Genomic DNA, 20,734 nt, shown 5'->3' with positions numbered 1-20,734 from the left:
TTCGTTTGTCCTTTTTATATGATATGCCATGTAAAAACTGCTATAATCTGATACATTAAATACATTTTGTCACGCATACTTCATGTATTATAGCATTTTTCACTTGGAAGTGTAATAATATTTACAGCTTTGAAATAACGGGACAAAGATGTCTTTTGACCTGGGTCAGGCATACTTTAACTGTGATATTAGGATTCGCAAGAAATTTCCAAATGACAATGATACCCCGTCCCGATTCACAAGTATTTCTTAGCAAGCTGTGTCATCCTTCTTGATGTAATGTTTTATATATATATTTCTCTTTAACGTTTTTAAATATTTCGTTGTTTATGTCACCACTGACGATTCGAATGAATCAAATAGCTTGTTATTTCTGCTGAAAATGATGGTAATTATTTTTATCAATTAGAATGATTCCCCAAAAAATAATTCAACTGTACATGTATGCGCGATTAGATTCAATCTAAATATAGCTTTTCGGGTTTAGAAATTGCCAACCTCCTTGGTACAGTGTATATATACAAATAAACAATATAATTTGTGTGTTTCAGTTTTTGCCTTACATTTTAATTTAATCATTGAAAACAAAATATTGAATTCTTCGTTACGATTTTAATCCGTGATCACATTTTTTTTTAATTCGTGATCTTGAATACAAATTGAAGTTTCGTCGGTCCTGCATAGGTTTCCGTCAAAACTTTCAGCCAGTCGAAATAAGATCGACATCATTATGGCAGTAGGAAAAAACAAAAAGAAACAATAAAGTCAATACTACATAGAAGACTTTCGATTGAGAACAACACGAAGAAAACTCAAGTGCTCCGGACGGGTAGGCATTTCCTGTCCCTTGCTGTAATTGCACTCTTTATACAAAGTTAAAAAAGGAGAGGAAAAATACAACTTGCCCTTGCCCTTGTTTATCTACATTTCATTTTCATTTATCTCTGCATGTGAAACCGTAATGTGGATATAAAGTTTTATTACGATGTTTGTTTGTTTGGTTTTTAAACTTATTAAATGCAATCAAAACCATATCGGTCAAGGCAAAATAAAAGAAACTAAATCCTTACACATTTAAAGACAGAAATTTAAAAACATGCACACACTGCAGTCATTTATCGAATTTGTCTATACCGCTGGAAGTAGATGACAAATTAAGTTAATCAAAATAATGTATATCATCATAACAATTTGGATTATACTTGTTTATCCATATACAACAGTACATGCACAATGCAATATCACATTAAATACATTAGAAGATAAGGAGGCTGATTGTAAACACCAGGGATTTACATCTGTTCCGACAAATTTACCGCCTGATTTAAAGATATTAGATTTAAGTTATAATAGACTGACCAGATTGGGTGACAACAGTTTTCATAGATATAAGTATCTAGAACAACTTATACTTGATAATAATATTATGAATTTTTTGGATGCGAAGGCTTTCACCGGATTATCATTATTACGACGGTTGTCCATGGTAAAAAATCAATTAAACGTGTTTACATCTTACCCACCTGGAGTGTTTGAATCCTTACAGAATTTATCAGCTTTAGATGTCAGTAGAAATATGAAAACACCAGAATACAACCCGTATAGAATTCCCGTTGGTGAACTCTGTAACCTGTGTGAGCTGTCAATTGATCTTGTGTTGAACGCAACGTTTGGACAGCAATTTAGGAAACTACACAATTTACGAAAGTTGAGATTTGACTATTGCCACGTTGATATTTTATACAATGAGACATTTTCAGATATGCCGGTTAATATAAATGAATTCCACATGACAACTTGTAAACATTTTGTCGTCATTGAAGTTGGAGTTTTAGTACCATTTCCTCATCTAAAAGTACTGAATCTTACTAACAGCAATATTCACTTAACTCAGGCTCTCAGAATTGTACAACCGTTTCAAAATAAATCAATGGATGCAATTCTTTTTCGTGGAATAACTCATGGTAATATCAAACACGACCTTGACGCGGTTGTTCTTACACAGGATATGATGAAATACATATCAACTATCTGTATAACGACCTTAGACTTTTCTGACAATCAGATTATTTCAGTTAAAAACAATTCAATAGTTTCGTTTAAACATCCGCAGTGCTTTGAACATATAATGGTATCATCTAATAGTTTTAGTTTAGAAACTTGGGCAGTTAATCTTTTCTTGTTTGTATTCAGAATGACCAACATCAAAATGTTTGATTTCTCCTATTTTCCACTAAGGTTCAAAAACCCAGTTTTCCTTGACATCGTGACGAAAAATAACCATACAACAATCGAAAGACTTGAATACAAAGGCAGATTAGAGATACAGGATATAACAGTTACGGTTCCGAACCAAATGCAATTTGTGAGAATAGCACATGTAATGGGTAGAAATGGCTTCAGGGAAATAAAAGTAATAAATAGCTCCCTTCGGCAACTCGAAGTTTCTTATTTTGAAACCGATGTTTTCCCGATTTTGACTGTAGAAGGATTTAATAGATTGGAGCATCTGGATTTGTCAGGAATAAGTTCCGATATTACAATTGGGGCGGGGAAAATTCCACTTTTAATCCATTTGAAAACACTCATCTTGAAGGAAACAAAATTGTACCTCGTTTTACAAACTAATTCATCAATATCAAGTCTTTGTCCTAATATAAAGAATTTGGATATATCATATAACTATATGTGGAAAATGAATTCGCTTTGGCAACTGCCGCATTTAACACAACTCAATCTATCTTATAACTTGTTTGATGATGTTCCTGATGTAGTTACAAAGTTTGATAGCCTTACTGACCTCGATTTATCACACAATCAATTAACTACAATTCGGAAAAATATACTTAGTTGGATTGATACCCAGCATACCAACTTTTGAACTTTTAAATTATATCTCAGTAATAACCCATTGATTTGTTCATGTGATACAACAATATTTTTGCGTTGGATTCTGACAACTAAAGTAAAGTTAGATAAAAATGGAAACTACTCTTGTTGGGTTTCTTCGCTTAAAACAATCAACTATACCAGAAATGTCGCTGAAGACTTTCATCATTATTTCGTTGACTGTGATTCTACCGTTTGGATCAAATTAGGCATTTCGTTATTGGTTTCTGTTTTATCAACTTTGATTTGTATTACGCTATTGTACAATTTTAGATGGAGGATAATTTTCTTTTTCTTCCGAAATATCCGGAGATTTGCAGAGAAAGGTCTTGAGCTAACTTTTGATTATGACGTTTACGTTTCATATTCGGATGATTGTATTTCTTTTGTGAAAGAATTGCAAAAGAAAGTAGAAGATGAATGGGGTTTCAAAATTTGCTTCGAAGATAGAGATTTTATTGTAGGTGAATCAATAGCTACCGAAAGAGCTACTTCTATTCATAGATGCAGACACGTTATATTTCTTGTCTCGCCATCAATTGTCGAAAATGAATGGACTCGTTTTGAAATCGAGCGAGCAAAGTATGAAAAGTTTTCCAAAAATCTGCAGAAGATTGTTGTTATTACAAGAGATATCCCTTTGGATAATATTCCCGTAGAATTTTCCACCATTTGGAAAGATGTACTTTTGATTCAATGGCCATTCGAGAAGGAGGCAGTCCAAATGGCTTGGCAAAAGCTTCGACTTTGGTTCTTTTGAAGTATCTTTAAGGTAAAAATGTCCAGCTTAACATTCATGATACACTTTTATGCGTGTGCGTAGCTTTTCACATCTTTATTCATGTTATAGTATTTAATCTAAACAGTTTGTATCATTGCTTAAACATGGAAATAAAAGGCATAGCAGAGACATGATAACCTATCTTGCTTTGAAAAAATATGTATTATAAAGAACTGTATATACCTGTGTGCATTGTATCAATTAACCCACATAGTAGATTTTGTTTGTATTATGTTGCTGGTTAGAGCTGTAAATTTGAACTTGTTTAATCGGGGGTATTTTAATAGGTGGGACCCAGTGGACCGCCTAATCCCCAAATGTTGTTAAAGCTCAAAATTAAATGTGCACTCTACATGTCAACTGATAACTTTGATTATGGATATCAAATTATTCACACTCTAAAATTTGGCTTTTCAAGTTTGGTAAAGAAATTTGTACATTGTTATTTTTTTACCAACATTTGTCAAAGTCTTAACTTAGCTCTTATTTGTAACAGTACTTACTTCATTAGGTTGTGTTTATATAATTTTGAGCTAAACTCGGTGTGGTGTTAGTGTCATCAACGCGTAAACTAAACTCATCTACGTTCCCATTGATAAAAGTCAATGAAGGGCTTGTGTGGGTTAAGTGTACATACAACTAGATATTAAGAAGAGAATTTTTTTATAAATATTTAAGGAAGAAACCTATTTGAAATAAAATGATTCTAAATATATTATGAATTGAGTCATATACCAATTCATTTGTCCAAAACTCAAAATATTGATCAGCTATTAAAAACGATCAGATAGCTTTACTTACCTCTTTTTGGACTCGACGTTATCATCAAACACATCATTCATTGGACATTGTCTTACCGAATTGAGTGGACTATTTCAGAATAAGGGGCATTAATACATGTATAGTTGTTTGATTGAGTGTTGTTTGCTTTACACCGAGTTGCAAATATTACATGCATGTTCAGTAACAAATTAACAATTAATACAATAGGCCCTACAATAGGGAGTCTCCCTTGATGAAAGGGGGATTTAGAATGCTAATGTAAAATAAGGATATATGTGGTATGGACATAATTTAAGACTTGCAACAGGCTACCTACAAATCCCTGAAAGGGTTGTTGCAAGGGTTCTTAACTGCAAAAAGAGTGGCACTCTTTCTACACGAGGCAACGGATTTAACTCTGATCGGACGTTACTTTGAATTTATACATCCCGCACAGATAAAAAAATCTATGGCAAGGGTTTTACTGTTGAAAGAAGACTAAGGGAAGAACATATTCCTATATCCCAATCAATACTTAGGAAAACATATTGATTTCAGCAGAACCATGTGAAGAACCAATTTAAAAGTATGTGTAGAAAAAATATGTTTCATATATTTGAATGGCTAAGTTTTATTATAAAAAAAGTGTACGTGAACTTTCTTGTAACAGAAAATCTTTTATATTATCAAAATCTTCCTTTATGTACTGCTATTGAATTATTGTCTTCCCGTAATGATCTTTACTACGTGAACTCTCGTTAGAGCTTCGGCCACCGCACAGCGTAAGTGCGAGGGGAAAACCCTGATGTAAACAAACGTTCACTGAAAGGTAAATTGTAATAACTGATTCTTAAAGAACAAATTTAATACAACAAATCATTTAACACTGTTAAAGAAAAGTTTAAGTGCCAATCTGCCTAAGAATTAGGAAGTGGTGAAAACATGACAAACAAAAACCCACTCAAGTTTACATTAATTAATGTTCAAAATGTATAATGGTGCACGAATATAACTTTCGTTTACTTTTTTCTAATCTGGTAATTCAAGATATAATTTGGTTGAAATGTACTAGAAATTAACAATTAAGGGGAGCTAACTCCGTAATTTGCTATTATTCTAACCAAAAGTCATCTAGAGATTTTTCGAATTACCAGAAACGCAAAAATGAAAGACTTACCATTTCTAACTCAGGATGAGGGTAACTTCAAAATAGGATGGTTTGGTCGGTGTGTTTTTTCGGCCATGTTTTTGATTTTTAAATTGCCTGATTCATACAAAGACTGGCACTTAATAAAAAATGGGAACGCATGAAAAATAAAAAAAATAAAATATATTATGACTCTATTATTTAACTTATTTTGCATGTACTCAACATGCTCTGTGTTGGCTGTTTACTAATATCACGATCTGGTTAACATCGGCAACAAACTCGAAAGTTAATTATCTTGCGATCAACAATCATTGAATAAAATATAATTTGTCGATAATACGTTATAGATTCGTAATTTATATTAAAATCGAAAATATAAGACTTAGTTTAGTATATATGCATGCATTGGTTCATTTACATTAATCCTTCATGTAGTTTACTCGTGTAAACAAATCTCACGTACAGGTAATTATTACCGGTGTACAGATGAGAACAAATTTGGTGTTAAAGCAGCGTTCATTACACGACCATCATTGCAAACAGATTACAGTATGCGACGTTTTGTGTAAGTACGGAAAGAGCGTCGAGGAACAAAATGACATGTTGGCGTCACCCTCACATGTAATAGTAAATCTATATAATTTTATAAAAAAATAAAGGTATATTAATGTAGTTTTTTTAAAGAGACAAGTGCCTGTGGTCAATCTGCAATATCGTAATTTTTATGCACAAAAAAAGAAACAAAAAAAAAACAAAACAAAACGCAAATGATTAAGTCTGCAAACACGAATCTGGTGATCATTAAACCTGAATCTAGTTTAGTGATAACATATCATTAAAAAAGAATTATGTGGATCGGATTTTTTTAACAGCATGAATATTCGTTTCTATACATTCAAATCTTCTATTCGAAAGATTTTGAATTTATTATATCTTTAGAATCAATGTGTTTAATCTGCATATAGGTTAAATCCACCATTTTCTAAATAAGAAAATGCCTGTACCATGTCAGGAATATGAAAGTTGTTTTCCATTCGTTTGATGTGTTTGAGCTTTTGATGTTGTCAATTGTTAAGGGACTTTCTGTTTTGAATTTTCCTTGGAGGTCGGTATTTTTGTTGTTTTACTTTTTTCAACGAGTTCAATGCATATAGAATTTCGTAAAAATCCGAAATATGATCAAACAACTTCTACTTCGCCTTAAGTGAAATCAGTTTATAAGATGTTGCAACATACTTTCCGAAATATCTCGTTTGATTGCCAATAAGATAACTGTCCAACAAAGTCAACCTTCAGCAATGAGTAAAACTTATACCATGTAGTTTACTGTTATAGGCCAAACAGACCATACTGTCTGCAAAACAAAAAGTGCAATTATTTTTTTGAATTTTGGAAAGAATTTGGACATGTACTGTACACTTAACACACACACAAATGATAGGTCAAAATAACAGGATGCGATTTTAATAAATTTGACAAGAACTTAAAGGGAAATCAATTGTGGTATGTGGTCTACCCCGCTCGGTTTAGGATAGAAATGCTCTGCAGAGTCTCGCATTCTACCTGTTTCTTTACGTTGTTCAAATATTTTCTTTTTATATTTCGAGAAAATGTATAGTTATTCTATATATACAAGTCTAAATTGAAAACAACGTTCAAACCTATGATTGCGTTGGATAAAAACCGCAATTTTTATACGTGTGCATCCAAACATATTTCTTGGTAGAGGGGTCTGAAAACAGCACAAACAACATTTTCCAAAAGACCAAAAAAGTGAAAAAGCATTTGACTAGCAGGTCGAACAACGGATGTTCTTAAACCCTGCTGACTGCCATTGGCGATTGCCAAATAAACGGATCCCCAGATGTAACAAAATGGATCTAAACTATTATATATATAATATCAGCAGGGTTTAAGAACATCCGTTGTTCGACCTGCTAGTCAAATGCGTTTTGTTAAAATATACTTTTTCACTTTTTTGGTCTTTTGGAAAATGTTGTTTGTGCTGTATTTAGACCCCTCTTCAAAGAAATTTGTTTTGCATGCACACGTATAAAAATTGCGGTTTTTATTCAACGCAATCATAGGTTTGAACGTTGTTTTCAATTTAGACTTGTTTATATTTTTTCGTTTGGGCTTGTATTATATTTGCCTTCGGGTTTATATGATCCGTTCATCCTATTTCGACTCTTCAAAATTCAAGAGTCAATCCCAAATTCAGGTAAATTATATGGCCTTCCAAATACCGTTTCGATTCCTAACATCACTGAAGAGACATTAATTGTCGAAATCCGGATATGGTGTACAAATTTTTGCACCTCATGTTTGCGATATACCATCTTTTCCGCAAGTTTATTGTTTTCTGTTTGGTATTAAATTAATATAATTAAGATCCATTGTGTTACATCTGTGATCCGTTTATTAGGCAATCGCCATGGCAGTCAGCAGGGTTTAAGAACATCCGTTGTTCGACCTGCTAGTCAAATGCGTTTTGTTAAAATATACTTTTTCACTTTTTTGGTCTTTTGGAAAAAGTTGTTTGTGCTGTATTTAGACCCCTCTTCAAAGAAATTTGTTTTGCATGCACACGTATAAAAATTGCGGTTTTTTATCCAACGCAATCATAGGTTTGAACGTTGTTTTCAATTAAGACTTGTTTATATTTTTTCGTTTGGGCTTGTATTATATTTGCCTTCGGGTTTATATGATCCGTTCATCCTATTTCGACTCTTCAAAATTCAAGAGTCAATCCCAAATTCAGGTAAATTATATGGCCTTCCAAATACCGTTTCGATTCCTAACATCACTGAAGAGACATTAATTGTCGAAATCCGGATATGGTGTACAAATTTTTGCACCTCATGTTTGCGATATACCATCTTTTCCGCAAGTTTATTGTTTTCTGTTTGGTATTAAATTAATATAATTAAGATCCATTGTGTTACATCTGTGATCCGTTTATTTGGCAATCGCCATGGCAGTCAGCAGGGTTTAAGAACATCCGTTGTTCGACCTGCTAGTCAAATGCGTTTTGTTAAAATATACTTTTTCACTTTTTTGGTCTTTTGGAAAATGTTGTTTGTGCTGTATTTAGACCCCTCTTCAAAGAAATTTGTTTTGCATGCACACGTATAAAAATTGCGGTTTTTATCCAACGCAATCATAGGTTTGAACGTTGTTTTCAATTTAGACTTGTTTATATTTTTTCGTTTGGGCTTGTATTATATTTGCCTTCGGGTTTATATGATCCGTTCATCCTATTTCGACTCTTCAAAATTCAAGAGTCAATCCCAAATTCAGGTAAATTATATGGCCTTCCAAATACCGTTTCGATTCCTAACATCACTGAAGAGACATTAATTGTCGAAATCCGGATATGGTGTACAAATGTTTGTACCTCATGTTTGCGATATACCATCTTTTCCGCAAGTTTATTGTTTTCTGTTTGGTATTAAATTAATATAATTAAGATCCATTGTGTTATATCTGTGATCCGTTTATTTGGCAATCGCCATGGCAGTCAGCAGGGTTTAAGAACATCCGTTGTTCGACCTGCTAGTCAAATGCGTTTTGTTAAAATATACTTTTTCACTTTTTTGGTCTTTTGAAAAATGTTGTTTGTGCTGTATTTAGACCCCTCTTCAAAGAAATTTGTTTTGCATGCACACGTATAAAAATTGCGGTTTTTATCCAACGCAATCATAGGTTTGAACGTTGTTTTCAATTAAGACTTGTTTATATTTTTTCGTTTGGGCTTGTATTATATTTGCCTTCGGGTTTATATGATCCGTTCATCCTATTTCGACTCTTCAAAATTCAAGAGTCAATCCCAAATTCAGGTAAATTATATGGCCTTCCAAATACCGTTTCGATTCCTAACATCACTGAAGAGACATTAATTGTCGAAATCCGGATATGGTGTACAAATTTTTGCACCTCATGTTTGCGATATACCATCTTTTCCGCAAGTTTATTGTTTTCTGTTTGGTATTAAATTAATATAATTAAGATCCATTGTGTTACATCTGTGATCCGTTTATTTGGCAATCGCCATGGCAGTCAGCAGGGTTTAAGAACATCCGTTGTTCGACCTGCTAGTCAAATGCGTTCTGTTAAAATATACTTTTTCACTTTTTTGGTCTTTTGGGAAATGTTGTTTGTGCTGTATTTAGACCCCTCTTCAAAGAAATTTGTTTTGCATGCACACGTATAAAAATTGCGGTTTTTATCCAACGCAATCATAGCTTTGAACGTTGTTTTCAATTTAGACTTGTTTATATTTTTTCGTTTGGGCTTGTATTATATTTGCCTTCGGGCTTATATGATCCGTTCATCCTATTTCGACTCTTCAAAATTCAAGAGTCAATCCCAAATTCAGGTAAATTATATGGCCTTCCAAATACCGTTTCGATTCCTTTAACATCACTGAAGAGACATTAATTGTCGAAATCCGGATATGGTGTACAAATTTTTGCACCTCATGTTTGCGATATACCATCTTTTCCGCAAGTTTATTGTTTTCTGTTTGGTATTAAATTAATATAATTAAGTTCCATTGTGTTACATCTGTGATCCGTTTATTTAGCAATCGCCATGGCAGTCAGCAGGGTTTAAGAACATTCGTTGTTCGACCTGCTAGTCAAATGCGTTTTGTTAAAATATACTTTTTCACTTTTTCGGTCTTTTGGAAAATGTTGTTTGTGCTGTATTTAGACCCTCTTCAAAGAAATTTGTTTTGCATGCACACGTATAAAAATTGCGGTTTTTATCCAACGCAATCATAGGTTTGAACGTTGTTTTCAATTTAGACTTGTTTATATTTTTTCGTTTGGGCTTGTATTATATTTGCCTTCGGGTTTATATGATCCGTTCATCCTATTTCGACTCTTCAAAATTCAAGAGTCAATCCCAAATTCAGGTAAATTATATGGCCTTCCAAATACCGTTTCAATTCCTAACATCACTGAAGAGACATTAATTGTCGAAATCCGGATATGGTGTACAAATTTTTGCACCTCATGTTTGCGATATACCATCTTTTCCGCAAGTTTATTGTTTTCTGTTTGGTATTAAATTAATATAATTAAGATCCATTGTGTTACATCTGTGATCCGTTTATTTGGCAATCGCCATGGCAGTCAGCAGGGTTTAAGAACATCCGTTGTTCGACCTGCTAGTCAAATGCATTCTGTTAAAATATACTTTTTCACTTTTTTGGTCTTTTGGAAAATGTTGTTTGTGCTGTATTTAGACCCCTCTTCAAAGAAATTTGTTTTGCATGCACACGTATAAAAATTGCGGTTTTTATCCAACGCAATCATAGGTTTGAACGTTGTTTTCAATTTAGACTTGTTTATATTTTTTCGTTTGGGCTTGTATTATATTTGCCTTCGGGTTTATATGATCCGTTCATCCTATTTCGACTCTTCAAAATTCAAGAGTCAATCCCAAATTCAGGTAAATTATATGGCCTTCCAAATACCGTTTCGATTCCTAACATCACTGAAGAGACATTAATTGTCGAAATCCGGATATGGTGTACAAATGTTTGCACCTCATGTTTGCGATATACCATCTTTTCCGCAAGTTTATTGTTTTCTGTTTGGTATTAAATTAATATAATTAAGATCCATTGTGTTACATCTGTGATCCGTTTATTTGGCAATCGCCATGGCAGTCAGCAGGGTTTAAGAACATCCGTTGTTCGACCTGCTAGTCAAATGCGTTTTGTTAAAATATACTTTTTCACTTTTTTGGTCTTTTGGAAAATGTTGTTTGTGCTGTATTTAGACCCTCTTCAAAGAAATTTGTTTTGCATGCACACGTATAAAAATTGCGGTTTTTATCCAACGCAATCATAGGTTTGAACGTTGTTTTCAATTTAGACTTGTGAATATATATATATATATATATATATATATAAGTCTAAAGATATGCATAACGGTACTAATATAAGATGGTAATTTACGAAGATGATGTTATAAATCGTGTTGACAAATATTTTGGCTTATCAAATAGCCTTCGTCAGTGTCGACATTTTTTCCTTATCTGCGCAGTATCGTCTATTCTAGACGATCCGGTACATATTTAATTTGCTGGTTGGTCCTTTTTATAGACTTCTATATATATTTATATATATATATATATATATATATATATATATCAGTCTAAAGATTTTGCACAACGGTACTAATATATCAAATTGAAAACAACGTTCAAACCTATGATTGCGTTGGATAAAAACCGCAATTTTTATACGTGTGCATGCAAAACAAATTTCTTGTTAGAGGGGTCTAAATACAGCACAAACAACATTTTCCAAAAGACCAAAAAAAGTGAAAAAGTATATTTTAACAAAACGCATTTGACTAACAGGTCGAACAACAAATGTTCTTAAACCCTGCCGACTGCCATTGGCGATTGCCAAATAAACGGATCACCAGGTGTAATAAATGGATCTTATTATATATATATATATATATGTGTGTATTTATACCAACAACTACATTTTGGGATATATAAGTGCGTAGCCACGTCTAAATAGTATTGAGTTTTGTTTTATTCTATGAGGTGCAGGATTTCAGATTAAATTAATTGCATAATATTTACCTGTACGAGCAAGCTAATGTTACACACAAACGCTTATTGTATTGCACCCATTAAAAAAACATTGACACTGAATAAGGTCTTTTGTTGTGCCGACATATCTGTCTATACGATTTATTGCAGTATCTTTGCCCAAAATTTAGGACTTTAATAACTTGTTTCTAATCTGTAAAGTATCGCCTAGTATAGACGATCCGACACTTATTAAATTTGCTGGTTCGTCGTTTTTATAGACTTCTTTATATATAAATATAATGAAGCAAAAGTACATTTACGAAAATTTTATCGTATCAAGTTATTACACAAAGCAAGTTCAAAGTACTTTACCTATTGTTATGAATTCATACGGTCCTTCACCATAATTTCGGTGACCGTATTTTAAAGACGACTTAAGGTAGATGGGGTGTCTAAATTATAATCCGTAGAATTTTTTAATAATTTGCCAAAATGTAGTTTATATCAAGCTTTTTAAAAAAAATTATGAAAAGAATGGGTCACGGGGCTTATTTTCACGCTACAGGTTGTTCAAAATTAACATATTTTGTATAGATTATGCATGGAAAACCCAATTTTCTGCCATAAAACGAAAAATACACCATAGAATTTTGAGATAAAATATGAGAAAATAGCTTTAATAGTATGCTTTCAGATAAGAAAAAGAAAAAATGGGGTCACCGGACCCATTTTCTTGCTACATAATAAAATAGGTAAATTCCTTACACATTCTATTGTAAAAGTACCTTTATCTGAATTATCTGCCCTTACATTTGAGTTGCCTCCCCTTATGTGGCAATGTTGTAAAAAATTGAATCAAACAAAAGTTTTCTGTTTTTTTGTAAAATACAACCATAAATATGATAAAACATGTCATTTTCTATATTGAAATGAAAATTCTTACACATGAATTACCTACTACTCTCAAAATTTGCACATTCTATTAAAGATCTAGACCGATTGTTTTCAGGTATTACAAAATCCAAGATGGAGGAAGACACCCTATCTACCTTAATACTTTACAATGTCCTAATAAAACAGAAAGACTCGTTTTGTGCAGAATTTATTATCCAGAATACTATTGAAAATGATAAAAGTTTGATATTGGTATTGCTTTATGTTATGAGGAAGAACGACTGAAATCGACACTACATAATTTTAAGGTTCACCATCACGAATTAGTTGACCGATGCGCTGTGTTGGTGTGTCAACCCACTATCGCAGTATTAGATCTTTAGGAACTTGTATAGTCGTCTGTAATTTTACTTATTGTGTCCTATTTCTGAGTGTGACATTTTGACTGAGTGTGAATTCGCATGGATGCATGCAAAGCAGGAGAAGATTATCCTGTCGACGCACCCGGTCTCGATCCTTACGGAGTTCATTCGATTTCCTCAATTTCTGTTTGTTACCTTGATCTGTCTCTTCTTTCGATTTACGATATTTGTATATCAGTGAACAACGGTCGCCTTCATTTAAGATATGATTCTGCACATTAATGTTTATATAAAATAACCCCCTCACACAAACCCAAAAAAACCGCAAAAAACACTCCCACAAAACCTCGACAATAATTTAACAACAATACTATACTCATTACGGTAATAAATAAGTCTATTGAGCCAAAAAAGAAAGATTGGAATGACAATTCCAAATTTGTATGCTTTAGAAATAATATTACGGGGAAAAACCTGAATGCGATATACCACTTCTGATTAAATTCCTGGAGCTAGAATCAAGGTTCTACAACCAACATATGTAAGATAAAAAATCAGTGGATGTTTTACTAATTTATAATATTATATCTCTGCTGTTTAACTAAAGTTATGAAAATATCCCACTAATTGAAACCGGAGACACACGCGCTTATAAGGAGCGAATTGAAAATGTGCAACAGATAAGGAGATGACAACAGAACATCAGCATCAAGGAAAGGACAATCAACCAAGAAGGAAACATACCGTTTATCATATATTTTGGTATAAAGATTACCATGAGAAATTCAAATATCACGATCTAAAAAGAACATTGGTCACTACTACTGTTCGACATAGTAAGATAGAGTTCAGTTGATAAAATTTCGATTGTACACTAGTATTTAGAAACTTTCAAATTGTTGACAATTCGTGTCTGAAGTTATTGATAAAACATTTATCAAGTGGGGTTTTATAACAAAATCCTGTAATTTTGATCTATGAAAGTATAGAATCAAGTCATTCTTAAATGAAAACTATTATTTATTTTACAGGTAATCATAAAACAATTTTATTGAATCGGTCGCAACTTTTCATCACGTGATGGAATTTTTATCTAAGTTTTTTTTTATATAACAGTACTTAATCTTGAAATTAATTTCGCGTCAACTTACACTAGGAAAAGATGTACATCTTCATAGTTGTGTGCATAACATCTGTTTATTTATGTAATCCTGTGTTTTCAGAATGCAATATCACATTGGATATGTTAGGATATAAGGAGGCACAGTGTAAAGACCAAGGATTAACATCTGTTCCGACCAATTTACCGCCTGATATAAAGAAATTGGATTTAAGTTCTAACAGACTGACCAGACTGGATGCCAACGTATTTCATGAATATAAGTATCTAGAACAGTTAATGCTTGATAACAATGTTATTAGAGTGTTGCATGAAAAGGCTTTCATTGGTTTATCATTATTGAAATATTTGACTATGTCTAACAATTATCTGAACGTTAGTGAATCGTACCCCTCTGGAGTGTTTTATATCAGTTTTAGACATTAGTAAAAATATGAAAACACCAGAATACAACCTGTATAGAATTTCCGCTGGTAAACTCTGTAACCTGCGTGAGCTGTCTATTGATCTTGTGTTTAACGCAACGTTTGGAAAGTAATTTAAGAAACTGCAAAATTTATACAAGTTGAGATTTGACTATTGCCACGTTAAGATTTTGTACAATGAGACGTTTTTCGATATGCCGGTAAATATAAAGGAATTCCACATGACAACTTGTAAACATTTTGTCGTTATTGAAATCGGCGTTTTAGTTCCATTTCAACATATAAATGTATTGAATCTTACTAACAGCAATATTCACTTAACCCAGGCTCTCAGAATTTTACATCCATTACAGAATAAATCAATGGATGCGATTCTTTTTCTCGGAATAACTCGTGGTAATATTGAACGTGACCTGGACGCGGTTGTTCTGACACTGGAGATGATGAAATATATATCAACTATCTGTATAAAGACCTTAGACTTTTCGGACAATCAGATTATTTCAGTTAAAAACAAATCAATAGTTTCGTTTAAACATCCACAGTGCTATGAACATATAATGGTATCAACTAATAGTTTTAATTTAGAAACTTGGGCATTAAATCTATTCTTGTTTGTATTCAGGATGAACAACATCAAAATGATTGATTTTTCCTATTTTCCACTAAGATTCAAAAACCCAGTCTTCTTTGATGTGGCGAGAGAAAACAACCATACGACAATTTGAAGACTCGAAAACAAAGGTAGATTAGAGGTACAGAATATAACAGTTACGGTTCCGAAACAGATTCAATTTTTGAGAATAACACATATAATGGGTAGAAATGGTAGAAATGGTTTCAGGGAAGTAAAAATAATAAACAGTTCCCTTCGGCATCTCGAGGTTTCTTATTTTGAAACAGATGTTTTCCCGATTATAACTTTAGAAGGATTTAATAGTTTGGAGCTTTTAGATTTGTCTGGTATAAGTTCTGATATTACTATTGGAGCCGGAAAAATTCCACTTTTAATCCATTTGAAAACACTCATCATGAAGGAAACAAAACTGTACCTCGTTTTACAAACTAATTCATCGATACTTAGTCTTTGTCCGAATATCAAAAATTTAGATATATCATATCACTATATATGGAAAAAAAATTTGATTGGCCAATTACCGCATTTAACAACTCTCAATTTATCTTATAACTTGTTTGATGATGTTCCTGATGTAGTTAAGAAGTTTGATAACCTTACCGACCTCGATTTATCACACAATCAATTAACTACAATTCGGAAGAATATACAAAATTGGATTGATACCCAGCATACCAAATTTAGAACTGTTAAATTATATCTCAGTAATAACCCATTGATTCGTTCTTGTGATACAACAACCTTTTTGCGTTGGATTCTTACAACTAAAGTAAAGTTTAATGAAAATGTCAATTACTCTTGTTGGGTTTCTTCAATTAAAAAATCAACTATACCAGAAATATAGCTGAAGACTTTCATCACTATTTCGTTGATTGTGATACTACAGTTTGGATCAAGTTAGGGATCTCATTATTAATTTCTGATTGATCAAGTTTGATTTGTATTACAGTATTGTACAATTTTAGATGGAGGATAATTTTCTTTTTCTTCCGAAATGTCCGGAGATTTGCGGAGAAAGGTCTTGAGCTAACTTTTGATTATGACGTTTACGTTTCATATTCAGATGACTACATTTCTTTTGTGAAAGAATTGCAAAAGAAAGTAGAAGATGAATGGGGTTTCAAAATTTGCTTCGAAGATAGAAATTTTAATGTTGGCGAATCGATAGCAACAGAAAGAGCTACTTCCATTCATAGATGCAGACACGTTATATTTCTAGTCTCGCCATCAATTTTCGAAAATGAATGGACTCGTTTTGAAATCGAGAAAGCAAAGTATGAAATGTTTTTCAAAAATCTGCAGAATATTGTTGTTATTACAAGAGATACCCCTTTGGATGATATTATCATAGAATTTTTCACCATTTGGAAAGATGTATTTTTAATTCAATGGCCAGTCGAGAAGGATGAAGTACAAATGGCTTGGCAAAAGCTACGACTTTGGTTCTTTTGAAGTGTTTTGAAGGTATACATTTCCAGCTTAATATTCAGGATACACTTATATTCATGTGCGTTTTCTTTTCACATTGTTATTCATGTCAACGTTTTTGAATATCGATTGTTTGTCTCATGGTTAAATCATGGAAACAAAGAGGGATTGCACAGACATGATACACAATTGGGATTTGTGAAAATAAGTATTATCAGGACCTGTATTAAACTGTGTGCATGGTATCAAGTAACCCACATAGTAATTGTTTTTGTATATTTATATTACTGAATATGTGATGATATATATATTTCATTATAGATAATTAGGCCTTCTTTTACTCTAGGGGACTCGACATTCCTACATTTTACTTTAGGGGAATGTGTCCATAAATGGATATTTTTCATCTTTTTTATATAGAATTTAATAAAATTGCTTGGTAACATATTATATCTTTTCTTGCAATACATATATATAGTAATTCCAGATTAAATGGTAAAAAAGGTATCATTTCAATTTTCCAATATAGTTCCCTTAAGTAAAGTTGTGCTATAATGCCTTATTTTACGTTAGGGGACTTAAAACCTATAGACAGATAAAAATAACCAATTACTATAAAACTGAATGATATATATATATGAGTCCCTTAAAGTAAAGTAGTACTATAATGCATTATTTCATTTTAGTGGACCCACAACCTATAAACGCATTTAAAGAAACAATTACTATAAAACTGTTTTATATACATACTAGTCTCCTAAAACCTGTATATTATACTACCAAAAACAATTTTTTTTTATGAGTCCCCTCTTTTTTTTTACAATTTTTAAAGTCCCCTAAAGTAAAAGAAGGCCGATGATTATAGTTTTCATAAAACGTGCACTATAATAGTTATTGACATCTAGGTCATTGCAAAGTTGTTCGTTATTCATTGTAGTGAAGTAAGTCAACGAAAAAGAAACTTTTAAGAAAATTTCCTGTCAGCTATTCATGTTTTTGTTGTGAAGGGGAAGATTCAAAGAGGATAATTAAAAACCAGAAGTGACAGGAAGACAGACAACACCATGACAGTAAAAAGATTAACAGAAGCACAACACTACACAGAAAACTAAGATGGGGACTTAAGACCCCCATCAAAATCCAGGGAAAGCTTAGATGCTTTGGAAGCGTAAGCATTTCAATTAAAAAGTAAAATAACAAAAATACTGAACTCCAAGGGAAATTCAAAACGGAAAGTCCTTTATAAAATGGCAAATTGTTTTAAAGAAAATGTAACAGCATCGTTTTATTTTACAAAACATGTGAAATTGATTGTGTTAATTGTGATATTTTTAAAATTCTTTTTTTCGACACTATAAAAGATCCGTTTGGGCTCTTGTAGGTCAATATACATTCCTCGTACACACTGCGTGCACCAGAGCACCGTTATACAGCGGTAGAAGTATTGCCATTATCAGCGATGTTGTTTTCATGTCACGTTTACGTGTTTTCATGTAAGAGTAATCTGTGTGAATATTCAAATTTTTTTTAATGTTTGGAAAACGACACATAAAAAAAAGGTTCTTGTTTGAAATCAACAATTTTGTCAGTTTCACGAAGAAAACTTCTTACTTGGTTAGTATCCTTAATGTCAAGTTTGCTGCGATATGCGAGATACAAGCAATCTCTAAAATGAGGGTAAATAAGTGACAGGACATGATCAGCATAACTGAATGTGAAATTAAATACTTGTCATAGTGATTTTTTGGGGGAATTTTTTGCCCGAATTCTGCATGAATTCGAAAAACAAGTCAACAAATAGACTAAGTGTGACCTTAAAAAAAAGAAAGATTCATCTACTATTCGCATTTTTGTAGAAACAGCACTATCTAAAGAAAACAATGCCCAATTTCAATTAAGTGTGAGAAATAGTGAAATAGTGGTGTGAGGTGTAGAAAGACTATTGATTTTATGGAAAAATGAGGTGAAATGCATATGATTTTTTTTTACCTCTTGATAGATAAATGTCTATGGTTCCAGAAAAGGTATCACTCTAATGGATTGAAATTCTTCTTTGGAGCAAATTTTGGGGACTTTTGTGACATTTTCACCCCCCTTTTTGCAATTATTTGTATCAAATAAATGCAGATTATTGCCATGGTTACACTTAAAAAAAGAGTATAATTCACCATTTTAACTATTGGAAATCAAATCAATGGAAGATGCTGTTGTCATACATATGCACATACATATCACAAACATTAATCCTTATTTGTTAGAAAGCAAGGGAAAGAGTGTGGTTAAAAATTATGTGTGTCAATTTTAAGTTATTTTTCTAAATGTATTGCTAACATGAACAAAAAAATCCTGTGCATATAGTTGCTTTAAACTAAAAATCAAAAATCTATAAATGAACTAGCTGATTAATTATCTTAACTTTTACTAACATATGGAAAATAAAAATAGAATTCAAACCACAAACAAAAAGACATAACACATGTACAATATCCAACAAGACTTACAAAAGAAACATCCTAACTAAATACATGAATGTTGGATGTATAAATACCGAGACACGTCGTATAGCAATGCGAAATCACACTCGGCAAAACAGTCATATTCGGGAATAGGCTACGTTCTGTACTTAGCAGACCAGACGACGTAGATGTTAAACCACAATCGAAGACGTGGTAAAAATGTCGTTAGTTATTTTAGACACAGACACATCGTATAGATCAACCAATTCGTGATGGTGTACATAGAATTTACGGAGTGTCATTTTTAATCTTTCCTCCTCATAACTCTGTTGGAGCAGTTTCTGCGTAAGGAGCACACTCCTGTATATGAAGTTCGTATAGTGTAAACATGCACGAGCATAACGTATCAACTGAGATATGTAAACACCATACGATGGGGTAGAGGGTATGTTACCGCTGAGAAATGGGAAATTGATAATTGGGAAGTTGAAATCGTCCCGTTTGTCATAGATTTTAGTGAGAAGTCGTCCATCTGTGTCAATATTGAGGAAAAGATCAAGGTATGAAGCTGTCCTTCTAGCATCAGTAGTATCCTTAATTTCAAGTTCACTGGGATATGTAAGTACTGACTGAAATATGGGTTATTCGGTGATAGTACATCATCAATATATCTGAAAGTAAATAATAGTGTCAAAAAGTAAAAGACAACTAAACATGTATTTTTTTTATAAATAGCAGGAGACGCATACCTTGTCGACGAACCCGGTCTCGCTCTTTTTATAGTTCATGCAGTTCCCTGGTTTTTTTTTTAGTTAAGCCCGTACAAAGTTAAATTGAGGTTGGTACGTTTAGAATTGTTTTCAAAGAGCAATCCTTCAATCCAATTTTACACAAACTTCCTATTGTCAGCTATTTTCATTCATGCTATATTAAGAGAAAAATGATAACTGCATCCAGGGTAAAAACTCGTCAGAGATACCAGACGTTTTAAATTGCGTCCACCAGACACTCGTTTTGTCTACATAAGAATCATCAGTGGCGTCAGTCCAAAACATGGACAGAAAGTGGAAATGTATTGAAATCCGAAATTCCAAAAAGTGCCTAAATACGACTAACAAAATCTTTGCTTGGGGTCACGAAAAGCCTAAGTGTTTCGAATAATCAACATTCTATAGATAGTACAGAAAACTAACATTTTATAGATAGTACAGAGAACTAACATTTTATAGATAGTACAAAATATTTACATTTTATGGATAGTACAGAAAA

The 20,734-nt window shown here is 32.6% G+C and overlaps 3 protein-coding genes across 4 annotated transcripts in view; all 3 read left to right on the top strand.

The window, feature by feature from the left end:
* LOC127733820 (toll-like receptor 4) overlaps nucleotides 1-15,839 on the top strand; it is a 155,586-nt gene extending 139,747 nt beyond the window's left edge. Inside the window, exon 2 of the mRNA XM_052243211.1 lies at nucleotides 14,623-15,839. The gene's annotated coding sequence lies outside the window, so the exon portion shown is untranslated. The remainder of the gene's footprint in view (nucleotides 1-14,622) is intronic.
* Nucleotides 1-17,899, top strand: part of LOC127733821 (toll-like receptor 4) — a 120,474-nt gene extending 102,575 nt beyond the window's left edge. Inside the window, exon 2 of the mRNA XM_052243212.1 lies at nucleotides 16,600-17,899. Within this exon, the coding sequence (XP_052099172.1) occupies nucleotides 16,600-17,033 (434 nt within the window). The 3' untranslated portion in view covers nucleotides 17,034-17,899. The remainder of the gene's footprint in view (nucleotides 1-16,599) is intronic.
* LOC127733815 (toll-like receptor 3) lies at nucleotides 1,059-16,545 on the top strand. 2 transcript variants are annotated; one of them, XM_052243205.1, is made up of 2 exons: nucleotides 1,090-2,443; nucleotides 15,829-16,545. In XM_052243205.1, exons 1-2 carry the CDS (start codon nucleotides 1,172-1,174, stop codon nucleotides 16,423-16,425), a joined length of 1,869 nt encoding a protein of 622 aa, XP_052099165.1. In that variant the 5' UTR covers nucleotides 1,090-1,171; the 3' UTR covers nucleotides 16,426-16,545. The 2 variants fall into 2 exon arrangements, with proteins under 2 accessions (XP_052099166.1, XP_052099165.1); XM_052243206.1 differs by lacking the exon at nucleotides 15,829-16,545 and having other exon boundaries at nucleotides 1,059-6,344.
* Nucleotides 17,900-20,734: the final 2,835 nt, after the last annotated feature.

The sequence above is a fragment of the Mytilus californianus genome, unplaced genomic scaffold (genome assembly GCF_021869535.1).
Source record: "Mytilus californianus isolate M0D057914Y unplaced genomic scaffold, xbMytCali1.0.p SCAF_3, whole genome shotgun sequence".
Taxonomy (NCBI): domain Eukaryota; kingdom Metazoa; phylum Mollusca; class Bivalvia; order Mytilida; family Mytilidae; genus Mytilus; species Mytilus californianus.
Note: the sequence above shows the minus strand (reverse complement) of the source record. Positions and strands in the feature narration are given on the sequence as shown.

What these genes read in the sequence shown, in the direction of transcription:
- LOC127733815 (XM_052243205.1), top strand. Translation starts at nt 1,172, where the DNA reads ATGTATATCATCATAACAATTTGGATTATACTTGTTTATCCATATACA. An exon ending in GCTCCCTTCGGCAACTCGAA is followed by an intron (nt 2,444 to 15,828) that starts GTTTCTTATTTT and finishes CGGCATCTCGAG; the next exon opens with GTTTCTTATTTTGAAACAGA.